Source organism: Meles meles, chromosome 5 (genome assembly GCF_922984935.1).
Source record: "Meles meles chromosome 5, mMelMel3.1 paternal haplotype, whole genome shotgun sequence".
Taxonomy (NCBI): Eukaryota; Metazoa; Chordata; class Mammalia; order Carnivora; family Mustelidae; genus Meles; species Meles meles.
In genome coordinates this window covers 90454177-90480846 of record NC_060070.1, presented here as the reverse complement: position 1 = coordinate 90480846, position 26670 = coordinate 90454177, and the positions used below count along the sequence as shown (strand labels likewise).

General features: G+C 51.0%; 2 protein-coding genes across 5 annotated transcripts in view; one reads left to right on the top strand and one right to left on the bottom strand.

Moving 5' to 3' along the window:
• CCND3 (cyclin D3) overlaps positions 1-14345 on the top strand; it is a 94918-nt gene extending 80573 nt beyond the window's left edge. For 2 of the 4 annotated variants that reach the window (XM_046004485.1, XM_046004484.1), the window contains exons 2-5: positions 8740-8955; positions 11809-11968; positions 12520-12656; positions 13170-14345. In XM_046004485.1, coding sequence (XP_045860441.1) covers positions 8740-8955; positions 11809-11968; positions 12520-12656; positions 13170-13337 — 681 coding nt within the window. In that variant the 3' untranslated portion in view covers positions 13338-14345. Of the gene's footprint in view, positions 1-7464; positions 7844-8739; positions 8956-11808; positions 11969-12519; positions 12657-13169 lie in introns of those variants that run through there. The other 2 variants (XM_046004483.1, XM_046004486.1) reach the window with 2 other exon arrangements.
• Positions 14346-14488: 143 nt separating this feature from the next.
• On the bottom strand, positions 14489-26506 carry BYSL (bystin like). The gene is made up of 7 exons (XM_046004477.1): positions 26096-26506; positions 21391-21553; positions 18783-18921; positions 18296-18429; positions 17576-17736; positions 17319-17421; positions 14489-16792 (listed from the first exon to the last, which is right to left on the bottom strand). The coding sequence occupies exons 1-7, from the start codon at positions 26361-26363 to the stop codon at positions 16447-16449; spliced, it is 1314 nt and encodes a 437-aa protein (XP_045860433.1). The 5' UTR covers positions 26364-26506; the 3' UTR covers positions 14489-16446.
• Between the last annotated feature and the right edge of the window lie 164 nt (positions 26507-26670).

Genomic DNA, 26670 nt, shown 5'->3' with positions numbered 1-26670 from the left:
GTTTGCCATGTGCTAAGCCAGGGTGAGATGTTTTCTGCCTGTTCAGGACCCCACCATGGGCTATGAGCATTGTCCTCATTGGACAAAAGAGGAAACAGCCCTAGAGGTTCCAGTAACTCCCTCCAGGTTTTAGCCTCCAGGAGCCTGACTCCAGAGCCTTTCCCCACCCCACGGCTGCCTTGCCTCTACCTGTCCTCTCAATGGGGTTTGAAAGTAATTGAGCCACCAAATGGAGACTGGGAGTCAGGCAGGAAGTGAGGGGGGAGACGGTGAGGTTGGAGTGGGGGGAAGGCCGGGGAGCAGAACCTCCCTCATCACTTTCTTCACCCCCTCAGTTCCCAGATGGGAACATTTCAGTGGCAGAGGAGGAGGAGGAGTGGGAGAAGGAAGAAGAGGAGGAAGAAAGCATTGTAATGCTTCCTTCTTGGGGCTTTTCATCTGGCCTGTGGCATTCCATTCCCACCCCTCCTCGAACTTGCCATTTCCTTGAGCAACTTTTTCTAATTGAGTGCACCTGGTTAGAAACTCCTCCCATACTGGCCCGGTCATTCATTGATTTGTCGTTTTGTTTTTTTGGGTTTTTTTTTTTTGCGTTTTATTTTGTTGTTATTGTTGTTGTTGTTCTTACAAAAACCGAGGGGAGCCCCTATTCCTCAGAGGGAGAGCTGATTGGTGAAGTCCCTGTGGGCAGATCGGCCAACATCTAGGAGCCGCTCTGCCTGACCCGGGGCAGCATTGAACTCACCTGCTTCCTTTGAGGACAGCGGGCTGGTTTGTTGACTGGCTCTTTGGCCCTGGAGGTTTGGATGACTCAGCCCTGGGCACAGCAGTCCCAGCCAGGGGTGAGGCAGAGGTATCCCTCATAATGCCCTGCCCACCAGGAGTTCCCTTTCCCAGGGCACAAGTTCCCACCCTACCTTCCAGGATGGGGCGGTCTCTTGTGTGCCTCTTCCTCAATAAATCAACAACTAATAAATCAACACCCATTCATGGAACAAGCAGAAGAGGCAGAAGAATGAATTAGTTTAAGAGCAGGAATTTTGCAGCCAGATTGCCTGGGTTGAATCCTGCTACTACCTCTGACTTCCTGTGTGACCTTGGGCAAATTAGTTAGCTACTCTGAGTCTTCCTTTCCTTTTCTGTAGAATGGGGTGAAATAATAGTATACTTCTCATACAGTTGATGTGAAAATGAGACGATTGAATACCTATCAGGTACATACAGTACTTGGGACTGAGGGAGCCCCCATAAAGGATTGATATTCTTGCTGGTGGCCTCAACACAGTGCTGGGTCTTGCAGAGGAGACCCAAGCATATAGGACACAGTCCCTTCCTTGAGAAGAGGCAGTCCAGCATTGAAAAGGGTGTGGTTTGGGAAGAGCTAACTAGACCTTCCGTATGTTATTTAACTCCGTGGTACCTCAGTTTTCCCATCCAAAAACCATTTTTTAAAAAAATTTTTTTATTTGACAGAGACAGAGAGATCACAAGTAGTCAGAGAAGCAGGCAGAGAGAGAGAGGAGGAAGCAGGCTCCCTGCTGAGCAGAGAGCCTGATGCCACGCTCCATCCCAGGACCCTGGGATCATGTCCTGAACCGAAGGCAGAGGCTTTAACCCACTGAGCCACCCAGGCGCCCCCAAAAACCATTCTTAAAGGGTGAGACCGTGCATCATAAACATCCTGCCCCATGCCTGGCATATAGTTGGATCTCAATACATATGGATTCTCCTCCTCTTTCTAGGAACACTCTGAATAGGGATAGAGAGCAGGGCCAGAGCCAGCCAGCTGGAGGTAGAGGATGGACAGTTGTATCTGCAGGAGTCTGGAGGTCAGAGGATTGGTTCCTGTAGTTGGTTGTCCTAGGGAGGCTTCTTGGAGGAGGAGGTTGGATCTCAGTCCAAGGATGAATAAAGAAATGGAGCAGGGGCACCTGCGTGTGGCTCAGTCAGTTAAGCATCTGACTTTGGCTCAGGTCACAGTCTCAGGGTTCTGGGATCGAGCCCTATATCGGGCTCCCTGCTCAGCAAGGAGTCTGTCTGTCAAATAAATAAATAAGTAAATAAAATCTTAAAAAAGGAAGGAAGGAAACAGAGTAGAGAGATTAATGGGCTGACCAGTGGTGGAAGAGGGAATGGAGAGCTGGGGAGGGCAGTGAGAGGTCTTGCCATGTTTTCAGAGGTCTGTAGAGAAGAAGATTCTGTTTCCTCTGCCTCGTATCATTGTCTAACTGGAGTTTTCCCTGCTGACTTACATACCTCTTGTTGAAGGCCACTTCTCTTGGAAGTGACCATGGTTATTTCAGACTGGATGAGCTTTTGGTGTTTTTCTTAAGTACTTTTATACTTAATACTGGGCTAAAGACCAGGTGAATTTCTTTCTTCTGCTTCTTCTTTTGTTTTTAAGATTTTATTTACTTGACAGAGAGCACAAGCAGGGGGAGTGGCAGGCAGAGGGAGAAGGAGAAGCAGGCTCCCCACAGATCAGGGGGAACCCAGTGTGGGGTTCAGATCCCAAGACCCTGGGATCATGACCTGAGCCCAAAGCAGTCACTTAAACTCCTGAGTCACCCAGGCGCCCTCAGGTGAAATTCCATAGACAAAAGCTGCAAGAATTCTGAGCTCCATTTCATCCCAGTGAAAGTCTTTGGCCATGAATGACAAAAATAAGGCATAGTCTGAAGTGCAAGAACCAGGCCAAGGAGTGCTTGTAGCAGAGAAGTAAGTGACAAAGAATGAACAGATTGTTTTTGTTTTGTTTTGTTTTTTAAAGATTTTATTTATTTATTTGACAGACAGAGATCACAAGTAGGCAGAGAGGCAGGCAGACAGAGAGGGGGAAGCAGGCTCCCCACTGAGCAGAGAGCCCGATGTGGGGCTCGATCTCAGGACCCTGGGATCATGACCTGAGCCGAAGGCAGAGGCTTTAACCCACTGAGCCACCCAGGCACCCCGAATGAACAGATTGTTAAATCAGTGCTATGGGAACTCTGGGTGATAATTTGGGAAAAGTAAGGCTAGAGTCCCACTTAATATGATACAATGAGTAAAGGTAGGTAACAATGTATACATTAAAAAAAAACAATACCCAAGTTTATGTACTCTTGAAAATGCAGATTTTGGGGGCCTCATGACAGACTTGAAGAATGAAAAGCCCTGAAGCAGGGGTCAGAAAACTGCATTTTCAACAAGTTTCCTAGGTGATAAAAAACATTCATCTGTAAATATTTCCTACATTTTCTTGAAGCACTTTTATAAATTTTAAGGTGGACAAGGCATGATTCAAAGGCAGAAGTCATTGCAGAAAATATCAGTAGATAAGGCTATGTAAAATAAAAAAACTTTAATGTGTAAATAAGAAGAAATCTCCCATTGGGGTGCCTGGGTGGCTCAGTGGGTTAAAGCCTCTGCCTTCAGCTCAGGTCATGATCCTGGGGTCCTGGGATGGAGTCCCGCATCGGGCTCTCTGCTCAGCGGGGAGCCTGCTTCCTCCTCTCTCTCTGCCTGCCTCTCTGCCTAGTTGTGATTTCTCTCTGTCAAATAAATTAAAAAAATAATAAAAAAAAGTTTAAAAAAATGTGGCATGTATATGTGTGTGTGTGTGTGTGTGTATTATTCAGCCACTAAAAAAGAAAAAAATTTTGCCATTTATGACAACATTGACAGATCCTGAGGCCATTATATTAAGTGAAATAAGTCGGGCAGGGAAAGACAAGTACTATATGATATCACTTGTATGTGGAATCTAAGGAAACTAAACTCAGGTACAGAAAACGGATTGTTGCTTATCAGAGGCAGGGGGTGGGGAAGTGTGGCAGGTAGGGGAAATGGTGAAGGTCGTCAAAAGGTACAAATTTTTTTTTAAAGATTTTATTTATTTATTTGACAGACAGAGATCACAAGTAGGCAGAGAGGCAGGCAGAGAGAGAGAGGAGGAAGCAGGTTCCCTGCTGAGCAGAGAGCCCGATGCCTGACTCCATCCCAGGACCCTGAGATCATGACCTGAGCAGAAGGCAGAAGGTTTAACCCACTGAGCCACCCAGGCACCCCAAAAGGTACAAATTTTTAGTTATAAGGTAGAAAAGTTCTGGAGATACAATGCACAACATGGTGACTATAGTTAACTACTGTATTGTATATTTGAAGGTTGCCAAGAGAGTAGATCTTAAAAGTTCTCATCAGAAGAGGAGAAACTAGGTGAAGTGATGGTTGTTAACTGATTGGGGTAGTCATTTTGCAGCATATACATACATCAAATCATTATGTTGTCTAATTTAAACTACTACAACTTAGGTATATGTCATTATAGCTCAAGAAGTCTGGAAAAATTTTAAGATATGAAATAATGATGATTTACTTTCTCATCAAAGATAATGGTTTTCTTATCTCAGCAGTCCTACTCAATAATTCTGAAAGTAAACAAACACCTTGCTTCAGGACAGACCTAGTTTTTGGTTCTGTGTTTCAAAAGCTACATTTTAAAATTTTTTTTAGATTTTATTTATTTATTTGACAGAGGGAGAGAGAGAGCTCACGCGCCCACCAGCACAGGTAGGGGAAGCAGCAGGCAGAGGGAGAATGAGAAGCAGGCTCCCTGCTGAGCAAAGAGCCCCAAGCGGACCCTGGGATCATGATCTGAGCTGAAGGCAGATGCTTAACGGACTGAGCCCCTCAGAAGCCCCCCAAAGCTACATTTTTTTAGTCCTCCTGCACCCTAAAAGCCTCTTACAGTTCCACATCTTTGCCTCCCCAGAACTTCACACCCAATCTTTATAATTTTAAATTTAGTGTTCTTTTTCATAAAAGAGTGCATTGCAATGATTAGCTAAAGAAATGCTTGTTTGTATTTTTCTTTTTTAAGATTTTATTTTTATTTTTATTATTTTTTAAGATTTTATTTATTTATTTGACAGACAGAGATCATAAGGAGGCAGAGAGGCAGGCAGAGAGAGAGGAGGAAGCAGGCTCCCCGCCAAGCAGAGGGCCCAATGCAGGGCTTGATCCCAGGATCCCAGGATCATGACCTGAGCTGAAGGCAGAGGCTTTAACCCACTGAGCCACCCAGGCACCCCCACACGTTTGTATTTTTGAAGACAGGGGGAGGAAAGGACTCACAGGATCAGGCAAAGTGCATGGCACACATACATGTTGATACAAGTGCTCTTGAATTAAAATATATATAATTACTGATACAGTATTTGCTATTTTCATCTCTCCAATTGGTAGTGTTTTTTTTTCTTTCAAGTTTTCTAATGTTTGTTCATTAGATCAGTTCAGCTTTTTTTTTTTTTTAAGATTTTATTGATATATTTGACAGAGAACACAAGCAGAGGGAGCGGCAGGCGGAGAGAGAGGGAGAAGCAGCCTCCCCAAGGAGCAGAGAGCCCAGAGTGATCCCAGGACCCTGGGGATCATGACTTGAGCCAAAGGCGTACACTTAACCAACTGAGCCACCCAGGCGCCCCTCTGTTCAGATTCTTATCAGGGAAATTTGGTAATAAGAACTGTATCAAAAGCCTTAGAATGTTTCATAACCTTACACTGAGAAATTCCACTTTTAGAAATTAATTCACTTTAGAAATAATCATGAGTGTGCACAATGATATGACAAAAATATTTTACAGTATTGTTTCTAGTAGTGAAGAACTAGAAACAACTTAAATTTCCAGCAATACGGCTTTAGTAAAATATATTTTGATACATTCACCAAAGGCATACTACATAGCCATTAAAATGTAGACTATTTAATGATATGGGAAAAGTATTAACAGTATTTTTTTTTAGTGAAAAAGCTTATGAAACAACTTGCAATCTTATTCCTAAAAATATGTTTATTCATAGAACAATTTTAGAAAGATAAACACTGACATTTTATTTTATTATTTTTTAATATTTTTTAAAAATTTATTTATTTGACAGACAGAGATCACAAGTAGGCAGAAAGGCAGGCAGAGAGAGAGAGGAGGAAGCAGGCTCCCCGCGGAGCAGAGAGCCCGATGCTCAATCCCAGGATCCTGAGATCATGATCTGAGCCGAAGGCAGAGGCTTAACCACTGAGCCACCCAGGCACCCCCAGCACTGACATTTTAAAAGGTTGTCTCTGGATGGTGAAATTGTAGGTGGATATTTCTCTTTTTTTTGTGGCTTATACATATTGTCTTAAGTTTTCTGTAGTGTAAATGAGTATTCCCATGATATGAAAATGACACTAAAATGTTATTATATAAAAAAAGAACAGGGCACAAGGCCGGTTCAGTCAGAAGGGCATGCGGCTCTAGATCTTCAGGTCGTGAGTTTGAGCCCCACGTTGGGAACAAAGGTTACTTAAAATAAAGAAAAAAAAAACTTTAAAAAAATTCATTGAGAAAATGCTTAGCGCAAAACTTGCCTTTTCCGTAACTCATTTCTCTAACAACTCACTTCAGTCAGTGGTTCCTTCCTGGGGAGGATCCCAGGAGAGGCAGGGATCCCCTCAGGCCTTCTCCCATTTGGAGCCTTTCAGGAAGCCTATGGTCTGGCCCTTGCTCACATAGAATCCGGCTTTGGGGAAACTGCGAAGTAACCCAGACTGTGGGAAGTAGAAGAAATGGAGCTGGGAGATTTTACAGAGCCTGAGCCAGGAACTCTCTTCACAGAGGATCTAGTTTCTCCGCCCATGTTTTCCTCAAACAGCAACTAAGGCTTGTCCAAGGCCACCCGGCTAACTGAATGACAAGGTGAGGCCTTGAATCCCCGGCCTTTCCGCCCTGTTGTATCACTGTAATATGCAGATTTAGACCCGTCCTTCTCATACTTAGGTGCGCAGGGAGCCCCAGGGATTTTGTTGAAATGCAGATTTGGACCCAGCAGGTCCGAGGTGGGCCATTTCTCAGCAGCTCTCGGGCCATGCCAATTTTGCCCGGCTTGGGGATCGCTGTTTCGTGGCCGTGGTGCAGAGCACGGATTCTGGAGCCAGACTTCAGCTTCCCAGTCCTAGCTGGACCACAGACTCTATGATTGTGACCCTCACTGTGCTGCTGTTTCGTCATCTGCGAAATGAGTCTCATACCTGACTCGTAGAGTGCGAGTGAGAATTTATTTAGTAAGTCGTTACACGTTAAGTGCTTAGACCGATGTGCATGAAGAAGTGGCTAGCTCTGATTCTCAGAGCCTTTGGGGGGGGGGGGGGCGGTGAAACAGGGTTTGACGAATGAATGAATAACCTTTGGGAAAAAGTTCTTTCCTGGGAGGCTCGAGTTGGAGAAGCCGAAGGGGAGGGCCGGTCCATGGGGAAGAGGCCCACCTCCAAGGAGCTTCTCTCCACGGGGTGGTCAGAAGGACCGGGAGCACCCGGAAGCCGGCCGGCCCGCGCCCAGCCGACCAATGCGGCCGCCCGGGGGGAGGGGGAGGCCAGCCAGCCCTTTCCGTCCTGGGCTCCGGCGGCCCCGCCCCTTGTGCGTTGCGGCGCTAGAGCATTCCACGGTTGCTACATCGTCGCGAGGGGCGGGGCGCCTGTCAGGGAAGCGGCGCGCGCGCCGGCGCGGGCGGGCTGGGGCTCGGCCGCGCAGTGCCAGCGCCAGCACCAGACCCGCGCCCCGCGCTCTCCCGACCGCCGCCTGCGTTCTGGCTCCCGAGCCTGAGCTCCCGCCCGCCCGAGCGCCGCCCGAATATGGAGCTGCTGTGCTGCGAGGGCACCCGGCACGCGCCCCGGGCCGGGCCGGACCCGCGACTGCTCGGGGACCAGCGTGTCCTGCAGAGCTTGCTCCGCCTGGAGGAGCGCTACGTGCCCCGCGCCTCCTACTTCCAGTGTGTGCAGAGGGAGATCAAGCCGCACATGCGGAAGATGCTGGCGTATTGGATGCTGGAGGTATGGCCCGGAAGGGTCTCCCCTCCCCCGCCGCCCGGCTCCGGACATCCCCGGGCCGCCTTGTCGGGACATCCTGGTCCCAACAACGATCGGCAAGATGCTTTGGTGGCTCAGCGCTCAGATCCCCGGGGCCTGGCTTTTCACTCGGGTACCGTAGCGGGCCGACTGTCTCCGTGGTGTCCCTTTCCCTTCCCCAGCCCTAACTCTGACGGCCGGTCGTTTGGCACCCTCACTAACCCTCTCTTCGGGCCGGGAAAGCGGGACCAGGGCAACCCTCTCCCCTCCGGCTTCTCTCGGCGTCTCCTGCTTCCCTCCCCCGCCCGGATTTCTCAGGAGAGCGCGCCTGGAAAACCCTGGGCTTGGCCGCCCCCGCCCCAGAGCCGGTTCCTGTGTCTGTCGCGGGGTTCTGGCGGGGCAGACGGTGGGGGTGGCGCGCGCTGTTCCGGCAGTCAGGGAAATGAAAAGTGCGGGAGGCAGCGGCTGGAGTCTCCTCCCTTCCCTTTGGGTGTGTGCAGTGGGTGGTGGTAATGGGGGGTAAGGTCCCAGTTCTCTTGGCTACCGTGGGTGACTCTTCCGTTTCCCCAACCCCCTTCTCGCCATGGGGGAGGGCAGTCTGAGTTTGGAATCTTTCTTAAGGAAGGGAGCCTCTGGCGTAACCCCCCAGCCCCCAGGGGAGGGGGCGAGGAGGCAGGCAACTCAGAGGAAGTGGGGGGCGTCACCTCGGGGAAGGCGCATCTTTCCCGGTATGTTAGTCCTTGTCACTGAAGGTACACTTATCCCCCTCCCATTTTTTTGCTTCCCATTCCACTTCCCTTCGACGCCACCCGCCCCCCTCCCTTAGTCCTGCAGCGTTTCCCAGGCCCCCGCCCCAGAAGTGACTGTGCGCCCTCTCCCAGGTCTGTGAGGAGCAGCGCTGTGAGGAGGAAGTCTTCCCCCTGGCCATGAACTACCTGGATCGCTACCTGTCCTGCGTCCCCACCCGAAAGGCGCAGTTGCAGCTCCTGGGTGCGGTCTGCATGCTGCTGGCCTCCAAACTGCGCGAGACTACGCCCTTGACCATCGAAAAACTGTGCATCTACACCGACCACTCCGTCTCTCCCCGCCAGCTGCGGGTGCGTGCCTCCATCTCCCCACCCCCGACACAGTACCGCCGCACTTAGCAGGAAAAGAAAAGCCCAGAGACCTCAGAGGCTTTCTGCCCCTGGGCAGGGCAGCGGGCAGCTTATCTTGGGGGGCAAAAGATGGGGCACCGCGGTGGGACCCTCAGGGTAGCCCCAGCCCAGGCTCGAGCTGCCGGCACCAGTCGGGTCCCCTTTTCCTGACCTCCAGGGGGTGCCATTCCTTCCTGGTCTTTCCCCCAGATAGCAACAAGTCAAACTGCATGTCTCCACTCACTAGTACTTTGCCTCTGGGTTTACACAGCCACCGTGAGTTATTTATTGGCAGCAAAAGGACATGCCTGCACCCCCCCACCCCCCACTGGAGTGGGGGGAGTGGAATGTGCTTTATGTGGGGGAGGGGGCTGCCTTGGTTGAGTCTTTGTCCCAGTGTGGACTTTGTGATTGAAAAGCCTCCCAGAGCTGATTATGGTCAGGCCCTGATTGCTCTCAGGAAGGGCCGAGGAGTTGTCATCCCACCTTGCTTCCTTCCTCTTATATCCCAGAAGAGCCAGCTCCTTCCTTCTCCTCATTCTGAGGAGCTTGAGCTGCTGCTTCCGACCCGGTGGAGTCACCTCTCCCTTTCCCCCTCAGCCAGAGGCCGGAGCTGAGCTGCAGCTGCTTCCCATGTGATAATGCTGCCCCCTCCCCGGGCCCACCCTCTCTGCCCCGAAGTCTTTCATAACCCTGTGGGGAGCTGCTGTCACTCCTGTGGTTTGGGAAGTGGCTCCCTCGGCCTCTTGCTGGGAACTTGGGCTGGGCTCTTCCCCAGGCAGGGCAGGAGAGTCAAGGCTCTTTCCCCCATTGAACCCAGAGAGGAGGATGGGTGAGCTGGCACCTTCCTCCACCTTGCTCTACGGCCGGCCAAGTCTTCTCCTGACCCTGAGAGGAGTCTCTGGGCCCCATCTCCCCGGGAGGAGGGCAGCCTGGAGGCTGCTGTGATTGGCTGGCCAGGAGGCCAGGGTACTGGGGCCCCCGACTGACTGCTGCTTGTCGAGGAACAGGATTCCTCTTCCTGCCAAGTCGCTCTCGGAGATGGGAGTAGGAGGCCGGAGTTGGGAATCTGGGAGGCCTGAGAGCTCTTTTGTGATGAATCTGGTAGTTTTTGGCAAGTCTGGAGGTGGAGCCGGTTTCCAGGGCCAGCGAGCCAGATGTTTTTGGAGGGGCTTGGGCAGGAGGGTAGAAGAGGACTTCCTTTTTGTGAAAAGACTGGCAAGGGGTGTGTGCCTTTGTGTGAGGGGAGTTTTCCAGAATAGGGCACAAGGACTCTTCCTCCACTCCTGCTGCCTGAGCTGGGGGAGGAGTGTAGATGCCTTCCTAGAAGGTCAGAGTTGGAAGGGACTGCAGAGAGAACTCCAGTCAGTCCAAATCCTTGTGTAGCAGAGAGGCCCAGTTGAGGCCCAGAGAAGGAGGGGGAAGACTGCACCGAAGCAAATGAGGAAAGTCAGGGTCTTCTGGCTAGCCCAGGGGCCTCAGAGCTTCCAGATGTGGAAGCTGCCAGCCACTGCCACTAATTGCTCCCAGGGCTGTGTTGTCCACCAAGTGAGGGCGGAGATTTTCAGGAATTGCCCCAATCCAGGGTGGGGTGGCTGGCTTCTCTCACATGGGATTCCCTGCCTCCCCATAGGGAGGGCCCCACCCCCTCTAGATGGTTCCTTAGAGGCTAGGTGCTTTCAGTCATTTCTGAGTTAGAAGTTGGAGCACTGGGACTAGCATGAGTAGAATGCTGCCTTCTCTGCCCAACTTTGGCTCTGGGCCAGGCTTTTTCTATAGGGCCCTGTGAGAGGCTTGGGGCTGATTTGGGAGGATGACACTCAGGTGGGGGTCAGGAACGGGACAGCTGTGACAGGGGACCTGTAAGAGATTGGGTGGGGTTGCCATTTATGCCTCAGTGAGGGGCCAAACCCATGAGTTCCTTCCTGAGATAAAACAATGAAGAAATCTTCATGTGTGCAACTCAGAAATGGGGCCAGGACTAGGAACCCCAGACGAGTGGATTCGGGTGGGGCTCCCAGCTTCCCCCGCCAGGACCTAGCAGTGGTATGTAGGTGAGGGCAGGCAAGGATAGGGGTTTTGGTCCCTCAGGGATCATCTGGATCTATCCTGTTGGGTTTGGCCTCCCCTTGGCTTCTGAGGCTTAAATGGCACTAGCCACTGTGGTTCCAGGGAAAGGGGGTGCAGTGGGGCACTACATCTCAGACCCACCCCCCAGTGTCCCACCAACGGGATGTGGGTTGGGTTGGGCAACCTCCCCTTTGAGGAACCTCAGGGTTGGTTCAGTGGCTCTGTCACAGGAGGCGTGGCCTCATGTTCATTCTGGTGTCTTCAAGAGGTGTGGACTTGGCTGGGATGCAGAACTGCAGGAGAGGCTAGTGGTGGTCTTCCTTTTCATAAATCCTCGGGATTTCGGATAGTCTGTTTCATTCCATAGGAGGCTCAAGGTTATGATGCTGCCGTTGGTATTCGCTGGTGCTTCTTTTCTTTCAGCCCTGGCTGGGGAAGTGCCCAGAACCCTGCATGATGTCAGGAGAGGACCTGTATTATTGGCCCCCCTGAGAGATAACCAAACAGGATCGAAAGAGACAATTTATATCAATCATATAGTTCTGGTACTTGGTAAGCGAGCAGCAGGTGCCCAAAGCCAACTCCCCCAGGACTCGCCATTCTGCAGCACCAGTCTGTAAACCCAGAAGTAGAACTGGGGTCTTGACCTTCAAGTCTGATGGGCTTCCTTCCCTGGCGGACTTCTGCTTTACTCCCTCTCCTTCCCTCCTCAGCCACTGACTCCACCCTCTTTCCAACCTCCAGGACTGGGAGGTGCTGGTCCTGGGGAAACTGAAGTGGGACCTGGCTGCTGTGATTGCCCATGATTTCCTGGCCCTGATTCTGCACCGGCTTTCTCTGCCCCACGACCGACAAGCCTTGGTTAAAAAACATGCCCAGACCTTTTTGGCCCTCTGTGCTACAGGTAAGAGCCCTGTACACATTCTTTTTTTGCCGAATGAGGAAAATCCAAAGACTGGGAAGGGTGGCATGTAACTGGATTGTGGTGTATACTCCTCTCATAATTTGTGATTATCCTATCCCTTCTGAGGTGGGGGCCCCAGAGAAGGCAGCAGAACATAGAGTGGTATGGGATTTGAGAGACCCCCCCCCCCCAGTATGTAGGTGGCTTAGAAGTGACTTGCTCAAGGTCTCACAGTGGTGAAGCTGGGAGCAGAACCAAGGTCTTCTTGACCCTGGTTTTTTTTTTTTCCACACCAGGAAGAGAAGTCATTCACTTCCCAGTCCCTGGTCAGGCTCACTAACCAACCACCCTGGACCAGATGGTGGTGTGGGAGTTTGCTGTCCAGCCCGGCGCTCTCAAGGAGAGAGGCCCTTTCCTGCTCTCCTCCATTGCTCTTCAGTGCTCATGGCAGGGCGTGATTCCGGCTCCATTCACGCTGCCTGGTGCTTTTCTGAGCCACAGGAAGTCCTCACCAAGCCTTTGCCTCATGCTTCCCTTTCCCTCTTTCCAAGATTACACCTTCGCCATGTACCCGCCATCCATGATCGCCACGGGCAGCATTGGGGCTGCAGTGCAAGGCTTGGGTGCGTGTTCCACGTCTGGGGATGAGCTCACGGAGCTGCTGGCAGGGATCACAGGCACCGAGGTGGTGAGTGGGGAGGGGTGAGGGCTACGGGCTGCAGCCAGGGGGCAGTTCCTGACGCAGCGCTATTCTCTGGGCGTCCAGCAGAGGGAGGTGTGCATCCCTAACCCAGTCCCCCTCCTGGTTTCAGGTGCCCCACCCTTGGGGCTTCTGTGGCCTTTTATCTCCTGCGTCTGGGGAAGAGCAGGCGCCTTGGGTGGGTTGAAGGGCACTGTCCCTGGGTGCCCTTTTCCTGCCAAATAGTGTGCAGGAGTGGGGGTGGAGGATCTGCTGTCACACGCAGGGCTGCTCTCACACCCCCTTCCCACATCCTCTTGCCAGTTTCTTAGAACTGAAGGCTGATTCCTGGGGCTGGGCTGTGGCCTAACCTCCCCAGACTTCCCTGTGTGCTGGAAGGTGTCCTTCCCCCACACCTGCCGCCAGATGCTGTGGGTGGTGGGAAGCGGACCCTTAGTCCCCAAAGAGACGACCTTCTGCCATCGTACCCAGCAGTCAGAGCTCACGTTGCCCTGTTTGCAGGACTGCCTGCGGGCCTGTCAGGAGCAGATCGAAGCTGCGCTCAGGGAGAGCCTCCGAGAAGCCGCCCAGACCTCGCCCAGCCCAGCACCCAAAGCCCCCAGGGGCTCCAGTAGCCAGGGGCCCAGCCAGACCAGCACTCCCACAGATGTCACAGCTATCCACCTGTAGCCCTGGAGAGGCCCCCTCCAGTGGCCATGGGCAGCAGAAGAGGGGACACTGCCACCCCCCCTCCCTGCCTGCAGGAATGAACCACCCCACATCTGAAGCCCGAGGGGGCTCCTTCCTATTCGCCCCTTGCAAAGCCTAAGGAGTCAGGCCCTATCTATCTCTGCAGTGTGCACTAAGGGGCCTGGCCCGTCATGTGTGGGTGGCCGGCTGGGCTCCTCCTTTTCTCTGCATCTGACCAGCTCTGCCCCTTCCCTGATCCTAGCTGGTTGCCGGCCAGGCTGGTTGGAAATGAAATTGAAGTAGGTAAAATACATGTACCAGCATTCCTTTTTGAGGCGCCCTTATCTCTGGGCCTCTCACGTTCTCAGATGCCCACATGCCCCTAGTGCCTTCTAAAGGTGTCACACCTTCCAGAGTTCTTTCTGGAGAAGTTTCAGATATTCTGGTAGATGTGTGTGAGGGGAAACATTTCTGGACAGCTCCTCTTGACACACTTTGGAGGCCCCTGCATAATCCATGCCCACAGCTGCTCCCAGAGGGCGGGCCCAGGCCTCTGTCAGAGGGGCGGGCCCAACCAAGCCCTCCTGGGTTTCCGCTTTGCTTTCCGCTCAGCTTCTCCTGTGTGATTGAGGGGGGGTCAGTGCTGAAGGAAGAGGTGGTTTTAATTTATTGTTTTGAGGACAGCTGTAAGAGGGTGTGGTGGGGCCCATCTACCCCACAGGTGGCAGTAACCCTGGTGGTTGCTGCAGCCCTCCCTTCTGCTACTGGCTGGAGGATCTTTGTGGCCAAGGAGCTGCTACAGCCTGGGGTGGGGCCATGCCCTCCTCTCCCTCTGGCCCTCTGCCCCATCCTCTGGGATTGAGGGATGGAGCAGGGATAAACTGGAGGTGACAGCCCCCGTCTGGAGAGGGAGGCAAGCCCTGTTGACACAGGTCTTTCCTAAGGCCACAAGGTCCAGGCTGGTGGCCCAGGACCATTACGCTACCTTAATAAAGATTCTGGAATAAACCTGGCTTTGGCTTCTTGGGTTGGATGGTGGCATGGGCAAAAGCTGTTTCTAGAGTGAACGATGTAAAAAGCAGGGCAGAAGTTAAGGGTCATGACACAGGGGTCATCACAAAGCCAATTTGTGAAGGGCCAGAGTATTTTAGGCTCTGGGCCATTTGGTTTTTGCCCCAGATACAGTCAGTTCTGCATTACAGTGGGATGTACGCATTCCTAAAGCTCATGGCACCATGCAGAATTGCACAACAAAAAACCACAGGGCCCAGGGAAAACAGGCTTAAGGCACAACATTCAGTAACTTGGTGACACATTTTTTAGGAAGGAAATGAAGTAGATAGCGTAGTTTTTACTTTAAATGGTTAAGAAACCTATATACTGTAATAGGGCCCTTTCTCTTGAAAAAGACCTTAAGTGTGTGTGGTTCCCCACAAGAGGTAAACGGAGGCAGCTCTGGTGTCAGGGGCCTGTGCAGTTTGTAGTGCCAGCTGGATGCAGCCAGGCACTGTTAACAGTGTTTCTCAAAGATGCAAATGCAGATAAATACGAAATTCATGATCAGTTTCTCCCCAAATACGTTAACTGGGTTGGAAGGAAGTCACCAAAAGAAAACAAGAAGGGTTCTGGGGGCGCCTGGGTGGCTCAGTGGGTTAAAGCCTCTGCCTTCAGCTCAGGTCATGATCCTAGGGTCCTGGAATCGAGCCCCGCACTGGGCTCTCTGCTCAGCAGGGAGCCTGCTGCTTCTCTCTCTGCCTGCCTCTCTAACTGCTTGTGATCTGTCAAATAAAATCTTAAAAAAAGAAGGGTTCTAGGAAGACTGTACAGATGGCCCTTGAATATGGGATGGAACCAGGCAGGTCCACTTACATATGCAGATTTTTCTCAATAGATGTATACTCTTAACGCTATTGATAAATACTATGGGACTGTGAATATGTTCTCTCACGATTTCCTTCACATCTCCTTTTCTCTGGCGTACTTTATTGTAGGAATGCTATAGGTATGACACATAACCTACAAAATGTGTGAATTGACTGGTTACTGGTAAGGCTTCCAGTCACAGGAGGCTACTGGTGCTCATGTCTGGGGAGTCAAAAGGTTTATATGCAGATTTCTGGCTATATGAGGGGGTTGGTGCCCCTAACCCCGTGTACTCTTCGAGGTCCAACCTTACTCAGCTCTGCTGCTGTAGCATCAAAGCACCCATAAAAAACAAATGGATAGGCATGGCTGCGTCCCAACACAACTTTACTTAGGGACACTGAAATCAGAATTTCATAGGATTTTCACCTATCACAAAATACTCTTAAGTTTTTTTCCCACTTAAAAAATGTAAAAATCACGATTAGCTTATGGGCTGCAGGAAAACCTGCTTATGACTCTAGTCTGCCAACATCTGGTCTGAAGCTTTAAGTAGCCAAGAAAGTTAGGGAACCTGGCTGGCAGTGACTCCAGATTGACACATTCTGGGGCCCAACTTTAATTCTCTGTGGCTGCAGTATTCTCTTGGGACTTTCTCCTGCAGCAGTCCACCCGCAGCTGAGACAGGACCATCTTTTGAAACACCCTCCTTCCTGGTTGCTGGCATTCCCCCGAAGTAGCTTCTGCCTCTGTGAAGGCTCTACCTGGAGACACAGACTTACAGAATGAGGAGGTAGGGAAGGGTATCAACTGTTAAAGAATCTGCTCTGAACAGGAATAGGGAAGAGCTTCCTACCAGCTGAGGAGGGAAAACAAAGATTTCCACTGATCACATCAAAACACAGAAGTTCAATAAATACCTGCCTTTGGTTTTTATCTATAGCCCAGTGATGGGCCACAAGAGCCCGCAGCAAAGAACCTATTCCAAGCCCCGGCCAGGGAGTGGAAATGCTGGCGTGGGGCATCTCCAGTCAGGCCTCAGAACTGAGTAGGGACGAAGACCTAGAATGGAAGAGGGAGCCAGCCTGACCCTCCAGTCCTCCCTGTTAGCCACTGGGAGTCACAGCTGCCTGTGACCTCTCACTGTCCTGACCTGTCCTGAGTTCAGCTGTTAAAAGCTGTGTGTCACCAACAGGGAATCCTGGTGTCCCCTCATGCCTCCTCAGACCAGAGCAAGTCACTTTCCTCACTCCATGGTGACAGGCACGTCTTCCACATCTCGGGGGACAGCGCTCTGAAGCTCACGCCGAATCTCAGGGGACAGCTGTGGATGGGGCTGCAGTCGGAGCAGGTCCAAGAGGGCGTCTTTCTGATCCGTGGCCAAATCTGCCTTGTAGCGCTGCACCAAAGTCAGGAGGCACTGGTGCCAGAGCACAGGCAGTTCGCGCCTATCCGTCCGGAAGCCCAGGAAGTGGAAGACCAGGGCGTCCAGCACGCGGTAGGGCAGTGCATACTTCTTATCCAGCAACAGTCGCAGGAAGATGCTGTTAGCACCGCTGTATTCCATCTCAGCGATTTTCAGCATGGCTGCGCTGGTGGGGAAGGATTCGTGGTGGAGGGGATGCTGGAGGAAGGGCCGCCTTCTACCGTCCCTCCTACCCCTTTCCTCCCCTGTTGGCCCCTGCACTGTGCTTATTCCTGAAGGGGGCCATCTCAGGCCGCCTTCTCACCTACCCAACCTGACACTCCCTCAGCCCCAGTTATCAGCTCAACGCAGATTTCACCCCAGATCCCTACTTCTTGCTCAACTGCTGGTCTCAGTATCTGGCTAGAATAGGTTCAAGCATCTGAAGATCTCCACCCTTACACTCTTTCTTCCCATGCTTCCTATTCATTCATTCAACTCTTTACTAAGAACCTGCCATGTGCCAGGCACTGGGCTCCTCCTTTGGGGGAGCTTACATTCTAGTGGAGCGGCAGTATGCTCAGGAGTTTCAACAAGCCATAGACCCAGGGCTGTTCCAGCTCCTTCTCCTCTCTGTGAATCCCCCTACCTCCCATCCTGGGATTCTCATATCTGGGTCTTTCCTAACTGTCCTCCATTCCCACCGACACTACCTGGAATGCAACACAGGGATGGAGCATTTGGTGATGATGCTACCCACAATGATGGCTTCCCGGAGGGTACAGGTGCCGGACTCGCACAGTGGGATCAGGATCCCTGGGGAGAGTCAGACGGGGGTCACCTTGAGTTCAGGGTGAGGCGCTACAGCAGCTCCCCACCTACCCAAAACAGTCAGCTCCCAAGTCAGGCTTGTTGCTTTCACCTGCAGGAGCTCCAGCCCCTCCCTCTCAGCAGCCTCCTGGGTTCCTACCTTTAAACCAGGCTCCGGGCTTAAACAGGGCCTTCTTGAGAGCCATATAGAGGTGGAAATTCAGTCGTTTGTATTCGGCGATGTCGTCTCGTACCCGGGGGAGCAGGACAAGGTTGTAGAAGCGCTGAGCCATGCGTTCCTTGAGGTTAGAGGCGAAAATCCTAGGTTTTTGGGGGGGGGGGTTGGAGGGTAGGATGGAGGGATATGGGGGAAGATCCCAGGTCACTGGACAGTCTGGCACTGGCACTTTGAGCATCATCATGGCTGGTGCACACATGAGATGTGAGGGGTATGTGGGAGTCAGCTGTGTGCACCCGACACCCAAGTCAGACAAGAGAGGGCACAGGACAGGCTACCGGGTGCACCCAAGCAGAGTGAGCACTGTCTTCAGGAAAGCCTGAGCTCTCCGCTGTTCCCTTTCCTTCCCCAACATGGGCTCTCTCTACCCTCGTTACGAGGGAACTGAGCCTGCCTGGGGAGCCACAGACTTTGGAGGCCCCTCTGACGCACCAAGGGTTGTCCCCCAGTAGTTATGAGCCCTGCTTCTGGAAACTCATCAGAGCAGAGTCTCAACGTGGTCCTGGCCCTGAGGCCGGAAACAGGAAACAGTGACTTAAGGAAGCATAGGCTAGAGCTCTGGGGCAGGACTAAAACAACAACAATGGCAGACAAAGCCTGTCCCCCTCACCCCCAGCCTCTACTCAACCCCCTTTACTCCACCTTGTAGCCTGGTACATGGCCGCTGCGGTCCAGGCCTCGGGCTCCGTCACGTAGAGGATCTGCTCCCAGTTGGAGAGCGCAGGGATGATCTTGAAGGCCTTGGGCAGCTTTCCGCTGCGGTACGTGGATAACACCTGGGGACGGGGGTGCAGAATGAGCACTGCCAATGACACAGAAGCCGCGTGCCCCACGCCAGGCCCGTCTGTGTGGTTTTCACGGCTTGCTCACTTAGTCCTCACAACAACCCTGTAAGGATGTGCTCCTAGCACCTCATTTCCCAGGTGGGAAAACCAAGACCAGGATTAAGGAACCTTCCCCAAGGCCACCAAGTACCTGAGTGGCACAGCAGGAATCAGAACCCACACACACAGGCTCTGAAGTCTGCTCCTGGCCACCGTGCCTCATTTGTGTGGGAAGAGAAAGCTGGAGGTGGGAGCCCACAGCCCCTGGCACGGTATTCCATCAAGGCTCTCCTCTCAGCTCTTACCTCCCGGACCCCCCTGTAGACCTCCAGAACCCGGGGGTCCAGCTGAGGCATGGGAAAGCCTGACACCTCTGACATAACCGTCTCAACTTCCGTCTGCTTCTCAGTCAGCTTCTCCATAATGATGTCAGCCAGGGTACGCCTACGAGTAAGGGAGGTGCGGGAGGGAAGGAGAGAGGGCTGGGGTCAGTCCAGGAAACTCTACACAGTCCGCATTGGGATGTGAGGCCCCAGTCTCCCTGGGCCATACCACCCACCGCAGAATCCCTGCAAGGTGCAGAGGACCTGAAAGTCATTCATTCTGGGACACAGCTGACAGTGTAGTGAGGTGAAGAACCTGCATTCTCCCTGTATGACCCGGGGCACATTCCTTGGCTTCTCTACGCCTCAGTTTTCCTCATCTGTGAGACAGGGATATTAATAGTACCTAACTCCTAAAGTCAGCATGAGAATTACAGGAGTTAATGTTTGTATGTTACTTGGAACTATTAGGACACAGTAAGCATGCAGGAAATATTGTTTATTTCAAATGCATTTATCCTGTGCTGGTGATATGCAGAGGAGTCCCCTGTTACAAAGTCCTGGTGTGACCTCTCCAGCGGGCCAGACACATCTCAGTTACCTCCCAAAATTTCAAGGAGTGAGGGGCCATTAAGGAGGGACTATGACACAAACTTCCCCATAACTTCATTTATTAAAATTTACGGAGGGGCCCCTGGGTGGCTCCTTGGGTTAAAGTCTCTGCCTTCAGCTCAGGTCATGATCCTGGGGTCCTGGGATCGAGCCCCATATCAGGCTCCCTGCTCAGCAGGAGTCTGCTTCTCCCTCGCCCTCCGCCTGATACTCTGCCTACTTGTGCTCTCCATCTCTCTGTCAAATAAATAAATATAATCTTTAAAAAAATTAAAATTTATGGAAAGGTTTCTAAGATTAATGATATTTTTCTCAGGTTCCTTACATAGAGTGTATCACACATCACCTTATTGTGACAATTCAGAATTACTGTCACGTTGGGCTTCCGGATAATAATGGTGTCTTCAGAGGCTCTACGGTACGTTTAAAACACCTCCTGTTTTCTCAACCCCAGGCAGTGAGGCAGGGCTTGGCAGATGTTACCTCATACAGGCTGTGCGACATCTCAAAAAGGTGTCATTACTGCCCTTATTCAGACACAGGAACAGATACCCACAGAGGTCAATAATTCCTCCAAGGTCTTACAGCCTTGCTGGGTCTTCAACCCTGGTCTTTCACGTTCTAAAGTTCAGGTACTTGACAGTATGCTATCATGTGCCCCCAACTGCACCGGCCTCTGACTGCTGAGTTCACGTGTGTCTGGGCTTGGCTTTCAGAAGCTGCCAGCTGTCATTTCTCAAGACTGTCAGCAGCCCGTTTTCGGTAGCTGCGAGCAGTAAAGTCACCCGGCCAGTTCTGCCAGCACACTGTGTTACAAAGGAGTTCAGAGGTGCTGAGCAAGAACCCAAGGGGCTCTCTGGCAGGACAAACATACCAGCCCAAGACACACTGTGACACCCACTTCAGCTGCTGGGCATCAGTGTGGGCAATGGGCTCATTTTCTCACTCTGTGCTCTCAAATAAGCGATCACTGAACTCCTTCAGCTTCCTTTTTTTTTTTTTTTTTTAAGATTTTTTTTATTTGACAGAGTGAGAGAGAAATCACAAGTCGGCCGAGAGAGAGGGGGGGAAGCAGGCTCCCTGCTTAGCAAAGAGCCCAATGCAGGGGCTCGATCCCAGGACCCTGAGATCATGGCCTAAGCCAAAGGCAGAGGCTTAACCTACCGAGCCATCCAGATGCCCTTTAGTTTCCCTTTCTTCTTTTTTTTTTTTTAGTTTCCCTTTCTTCTCAATATTACTAGCAAAGAGATATGCATTAGCCCTAAAAAGCATAAGAACTAAGAACAGCATCATGTAAGTATCACAGGGTCAGAATGAACTAGTTGAGGGCCTTTATCCTCCCCTGGGTCAGAATCTATGGGCTTGAGAATTTGACCATAGGAGCTTCAGTGCCCACCTGCTTTGGAGCTGCCATTTAGGATACATGGCAAGAAAACTGTGCTTCTAATCGGGGGCGAGTCTGCCCACCAGGGAACATTAACAGTCTGAACACATTGTTTGGTTATCGCGATTAGGGGAAAGATCACTACTGGCACCCAGCAAGCAGAAGTCAGGCATGCTGCTAAATATCCCCCAGTGCACAGGACAGCCTCCATAAAAAAGAATTATCCAGCCCAAAATGCCAGTAGAGCCGAGGCTGAGAAACCCTGGCTGAACTGATGCTGAGAGTGTGAAAGAGACCTGGCCAAGGAAATTGAGCTTAGCACTCAGAAAACCGAGCAGACCAAAACCAAATCCAATGGGATGGTCTGCCCTGGAGACATGAGAGAAGGCCCTATAGCTGTCTCCCTGGGCAGTTCTATAAGTGGACAGCTGGGCCTGGGTCATTCCCACTGAGGATGGGCCCGTTCCCCAAAACTAGCTATGCTCAGGCCCTTCCCAAAGGCAGGGAACCAAAACTGCCAGGGCATCTGCTTCCCTGTAGGAAAGCTGCCACCGGGACCTGACCTCTCACACCCCCAGGCCATGCCAGCTCTACCTGGCAGGAGGGTTCTTGTTCATGAACATCTCAATGGCACGCTCATCCTCAGGGTCCACAACCACCTCTGCATGATGGCCTGACCCCATCATTGTGGCAGCCTTCTCCAGGGTGGGCCACTCCTCGTCCTCATCATCTGATCCATCCTGTGGGACTCCTGGACCTAGAAGAGAGGAAAAATGGATGAGCAAAGGCAAGTTGTGGGTGGGAGATGTACAGGGCAATTCGTGATGCACATGTACAAGCCTCAAATGGGCTCGTAACAGACACGGACAGTTGTAGTGAAAGCAGCGATGCCCCACTGTCTTCCAGTTTCCGGGGCCAGGGTTCCTGTTCCCAATCACGCTTGAGAAACAAAATGTACAAATATGAGCCAAGGAGACAGCGATGCCAATGAATAATCATTAACACGCAGGAGCTCTTCTAAACACTGTACCTAATTTTCATAACACCAAGAAGTAGGTACTACTATTCTACCCAGTTTCAGAGGGGGACTCTGAAGCATGGGAAAAGTTAAGTAACTTGTCTAGGCAGGTAGTTCTTCCCCTCTGTTCTATACACGTTGTAGGGCTTCATTATATGCCAAAACGAATAGTAGAGGCAGTGTATACCACAGGCATGTAAAAGGTGATGGAAGCAGACTCTGGACAGGCAGTACAGGAGCTGGAGGAGTGTGCTCCAGGTGTGGGTAACAACACTGGCAAAAATGGTTGCTTACCAGAGTATCTAACAGGCCGTAGCACGAAATAAGGCTAGAGCAGTAAAGTAAAGCTACACTGCAGAGGGTCCTGAGGCCAGGCAACGGAGTTCAGATTTCAATGGAACAAACCCCTTCCCCCTGCCTTTAGAACTTATTTATTTGAGAAAGAGTTGTGTGCGCACGCACCTGAGCATGAACAAGGGCAGGGGCGGAGGCAGAAGGCAAGGAAGAAGCAGACTCCCAGGTGAATGCAGAGCCAGACGTTACACAAGGCTCAATTCCAGGACACTGAGATTATGACCTGAGCCAAAGTCAGATACTTAACTGACTGAGCCACCCAGGCACCCCGGCACAACTCATTTTTTTTTTTTTTTTTTAAAGATTTATTTATTTATTTATTTGACAGAGAAAGAGAGATCACAAATAGGCAGAGAGGCAGGCAGAGAGAGAGGGGGAAGCAGGCTCCCTGCTGAGCAGAGAACCTGATGTGGGGCTCGATCCCAGGACCCTGAGATCATGACCTGAGCCGAAGGGAGAGGTTCAACCCACTGAGCCACCCAGGTGCCCCCCACAACTCATTTTTATAACCGATTAATGGAAGGCTACAGCTAGCTGGGCACCTGGAAAGGTATGTTAATAACCAAGCAGGAAGATTAAATGTTACACATGAATAGCTCATTAAGGACAGAGGCAGTGAGGGCACCTGGGTAGTTCAGTCAGTTAGGCGCCTGCCTTTGGCTTGGGTCATGGTTGCGGGGTTCCTGCGATGGAGCCCCATGCATGGCTCCCTGCTCAGCAGGAAGTCTGCTTCTCTCTCTCCCTCTGCCTGCCACTTCCCCTGTTTGTGCGCACGCTCTATCAAATAATCTTAAAAAAAAGAATGAAGGCAGTGTGTGATAACAGCTAAATGGGGGAGGGGGATGCACCAGATATTTTGTCTCCATGCTAACAAACCCCAAATCTGTGCCTGTAGGTAGATTTCCCTTTACTTCAGAGACTCACTCCAGCTCCCTCCTCTACAGCAGCTCTTGGATGAGCCACAGGCAATTCAAACTTCCCCTGTCATCAACCGAATTCACTCTCTTTCCCTCCTAGGTCTCTGCCATTCACTGTGTTCATGTTTTAAGTAAATGGCACTACTGTCCACCAAATACTGAGCGAGAACCTGGTAGGCCTGCCTCATCCCCTGCCCTCACCCCAATACACAGTCAGTTAGCAAGTCCTATTCAATTCTACCTTCCAAACTATCTCTCAAATCCTTCACAGTTCTGCCTGAACCTAGATCAGCATCATCTCATCTGCATTAGTTCAACAATCCCCTAACTGGTCTCCGTATTCTCCAACAGCCCCCTACTGTCTTTGGGACAGCTTTAAATCCTGAACATAGCCTCTGAGTTTTCTGTAGATTTGGTTCCTACCTACCCTACTACCATTAACCCATTCACTCAGCAAACAGTGACTGCCTACTATACGTGAGGCGCCGTTCTGAGTGCTGAAATTAGTGTAAAAGAGAAACTGACAGAGCTGAGTGTTTTAATAAGGGAGACAGACAATAATAAGTATTAAAAGAAGACAAGTGCTATGAAAAAGACATAGAGCAGGGGCGCCTGGGTGGCTCAGTGGGTTAAAGTCTCTGCCTTCAGCTTGGGTCATGGTCCCAGGGTCCTGGGATCGAGCCCCACATCGGGCTCTCTGCTCAGCGTGGAGCCTGCTTCTGCCTCTCTCTCTGCTTACTTGTGATCTCTGTCTGTCAGATAAATGAATGAAATCTTAAAAAAAATAAATAAATAAAAAGACATAGAGCAGAGTAGAGAAGTTGTAAGTGTGGAAGCAGGAATGGGAGCTCGCTCTTTCTTTTTTTAAAAAAGATTTTTTTTATTTATTTGACGGAGATAGACACAGCGAGAGAGGGAACACAAGCAGGGGAAGTGGGAGAGGGAGAAGCAGGCTTCCCGCCAGGCAGGGAGTCCAACGTGGAGCTAGATCCCAGCACCCTGGGATCATGACGTGAGAAGAAGGCAGACACTTAATGACTGAGCCACCCAGGTACCCCATCTATCTTTCTTTTCCTTCCTTCCTTTCTTCTTCTTCTTTTTTAAAATATTTTATTCATTTGGGAGAGAGAGAAAAGGACAAGCAGACTCCCTACTGAGCACGGAGCCCAAGAGCAAACTCGATCCCAGGACCCTGAGATCACGACTTGCGCACAGTCAGATGTTTAACCGACTGAGCCACCCAGGCGCCCCCAGGTATTTCCATTTTTAACGGAGTGGCCATGGTAGGCCTCTCTGAGAAGGTGAAGAATCAGAGGAATAAATCTACAGGAGTATGAATACAAAAGACATAATGAGGGCAAAAGCCCCAACTTATTATGTTTAAGGAAAAATAAAGCCTGTATGGATGAAAAGGGCAAGGGGAAAGTACTAGAAGAGGTCAAATTGGCAACAGGGGCAGATCACATAGATCTTTGAAGTCTTCCCACTGTTGGGAATGGACTGTAAGGTGGACGGGAATACTAATTAGGAAGCTACTACAATAATCCAAGTGAGAAATTATGGTGGTTCAAACAGGACTGTGTTTCAAGGTGATGAGAAATGGTCTGACTCTGAATCTATTTTGAAGACAGTCAACAGGATTTCCTAATAGATCAGATGTGGAGTAAGAAAGAGAGGAGTCCAAGGTTTCTGTCTTGACGAAATGGAAAGATATTATCCTATCTGATATGAGATGAGGAGGACAGTGGGAGGAGCAGGTTTGGCAAGAAGAACAGGATTTCTGTTTTGGACACACTAAATTTGAGATGTAAAAAAAGGCAGTTGAAATAGAAGAATCTTACTTCATGGAAGAGATCTGGGCAAGAATACAAAGTTGGGAGCAGTCACCAAGTAGATGGCACTTAAACCACGAAACTGATGACAGCACCACAGAAGTAACATGAAGAGAAGAGGTTCAAGAACCGAACCTTGTGGCCCATCAATGATAAGAGGCTGGAGCCAAAAGAGGAGCCCGCAAAAGATACTGAAGCCAGAACGCTAGTGTTCAACTGTGTCAAAAACAGTGCTCTCAGGACAAATTAAAGATGAGATCTGAGAAACGGATTAAGCAACTTGGAGGTCAACACTTCCACCCTAATACTGACCATCTTTTAATTAGTCTCTCTTCCTCTTGAGCACCTAAACAATATCACTCTTTCTGCTGGGAGCACTCTCCACTCATTTTTCTCAACACACAAAAAAGTCATGCAATCTGGGAAGCCTGACCCCAAAAGTAATGCTATTGTTATAAGGAAAGCTATACTTTCTTTACCCTGGAATGTATTATTCTAATCATCAATTTAATTGTCTCTCTCTTGGGATAGACTGTAAGATCTTGGAGTCAGGCACATGGCTATCCTGTTTCCTTCTTTACCCAAACCATCTAAACTCCTAGCACAGTGCAAAGCGCAGACCAGACAGGTACCCCCAAGAATGTACAGAACAAATGGATAAATGTTAGGAGTGCTCTGTGGTGTGAGCGACTACTTCCTGTTGGTCTAACTTCGGGGGTGCCTAGAAGCCGAGTATCTAAAACTACAAGTGGGCGTAGAGAGGTCTGATCACTCTAAATCTGGTCCAGAGCTGGGTCTCCCAATTCATTATCTTTGCAAGGGTGTATTGCGGACCCCTTATTTACTTCATTTGATTTTCTTGATTTTTTTTTTTTTGTTTAGATTTTATTTATTTATTTGACAGACAGAGATCACAAGCAGGCAGAGAGGAAGGCAGAGAGAGAGGAGGTAGCGGCTCCCCGCCGAGCAGAGAGCCCGATGTGGGGCTCGATCCCAGGACCCTGGGATCATGACCCGAGTCGAAGGCAGAGGCTTTAACCCACTGAGCCATCCAGGGGCCCGATTTTCTTGATTTCAAACGATTCCCCTGCCAAATACCTTTGGCCGTCTACTCCTCCCCTCCCCCAAACGAACCTCCCTCTTCCTGGCACTCCCCCCCCCCGCCCCCAACCACTCACCCAGCCGCGTGGTACGCTCGCGTGGCGCTGCGGGCTTGCTCCCAGTCCCATGTTCGGCCTCGAGTTCCTCCTGCTGCTGCCGTGCTTGCTGCAAAATCCGTCGGGTCAGCCGGGGCCCCACATACTCTTCCTCCTCGTCTCCGGTCCCACGACCGCGCCGCTTTTCCCGGGCTCCTGCCCGCACCGCGTCCCCACTCAGGATCTGCTCAGCCAGGGGAGCATGTTTTTCTTGACCCGCAGTTCCGCGAGCCGCCTTGAATTTGGGCATTTTCCTCCAAAACTTCGCCGGGAAACTTCACACGTGGGGACACAAAGGTTGGGGGGGGAGGAAAAAAAAAAAAAAAGTCCTGAGTGCGCTTGCGCAGTGAACTCTCAGTTCCCAAGAGACTCCCACGGAGATTACTGCGCCTCCTAGCGTTCGGAGGCCAGGGATGCCATCCGCGCCGTCACACCCCCTAAAAGAGCTCACGGGTTCTGGAGCTGGACTCCCGAATAAACTCATTGCATTTAACGTTGGATTCTCTAAGTGGTGGCAGTCGAACGATGATTTTTCTACTTTCACAGATCGAAGACCT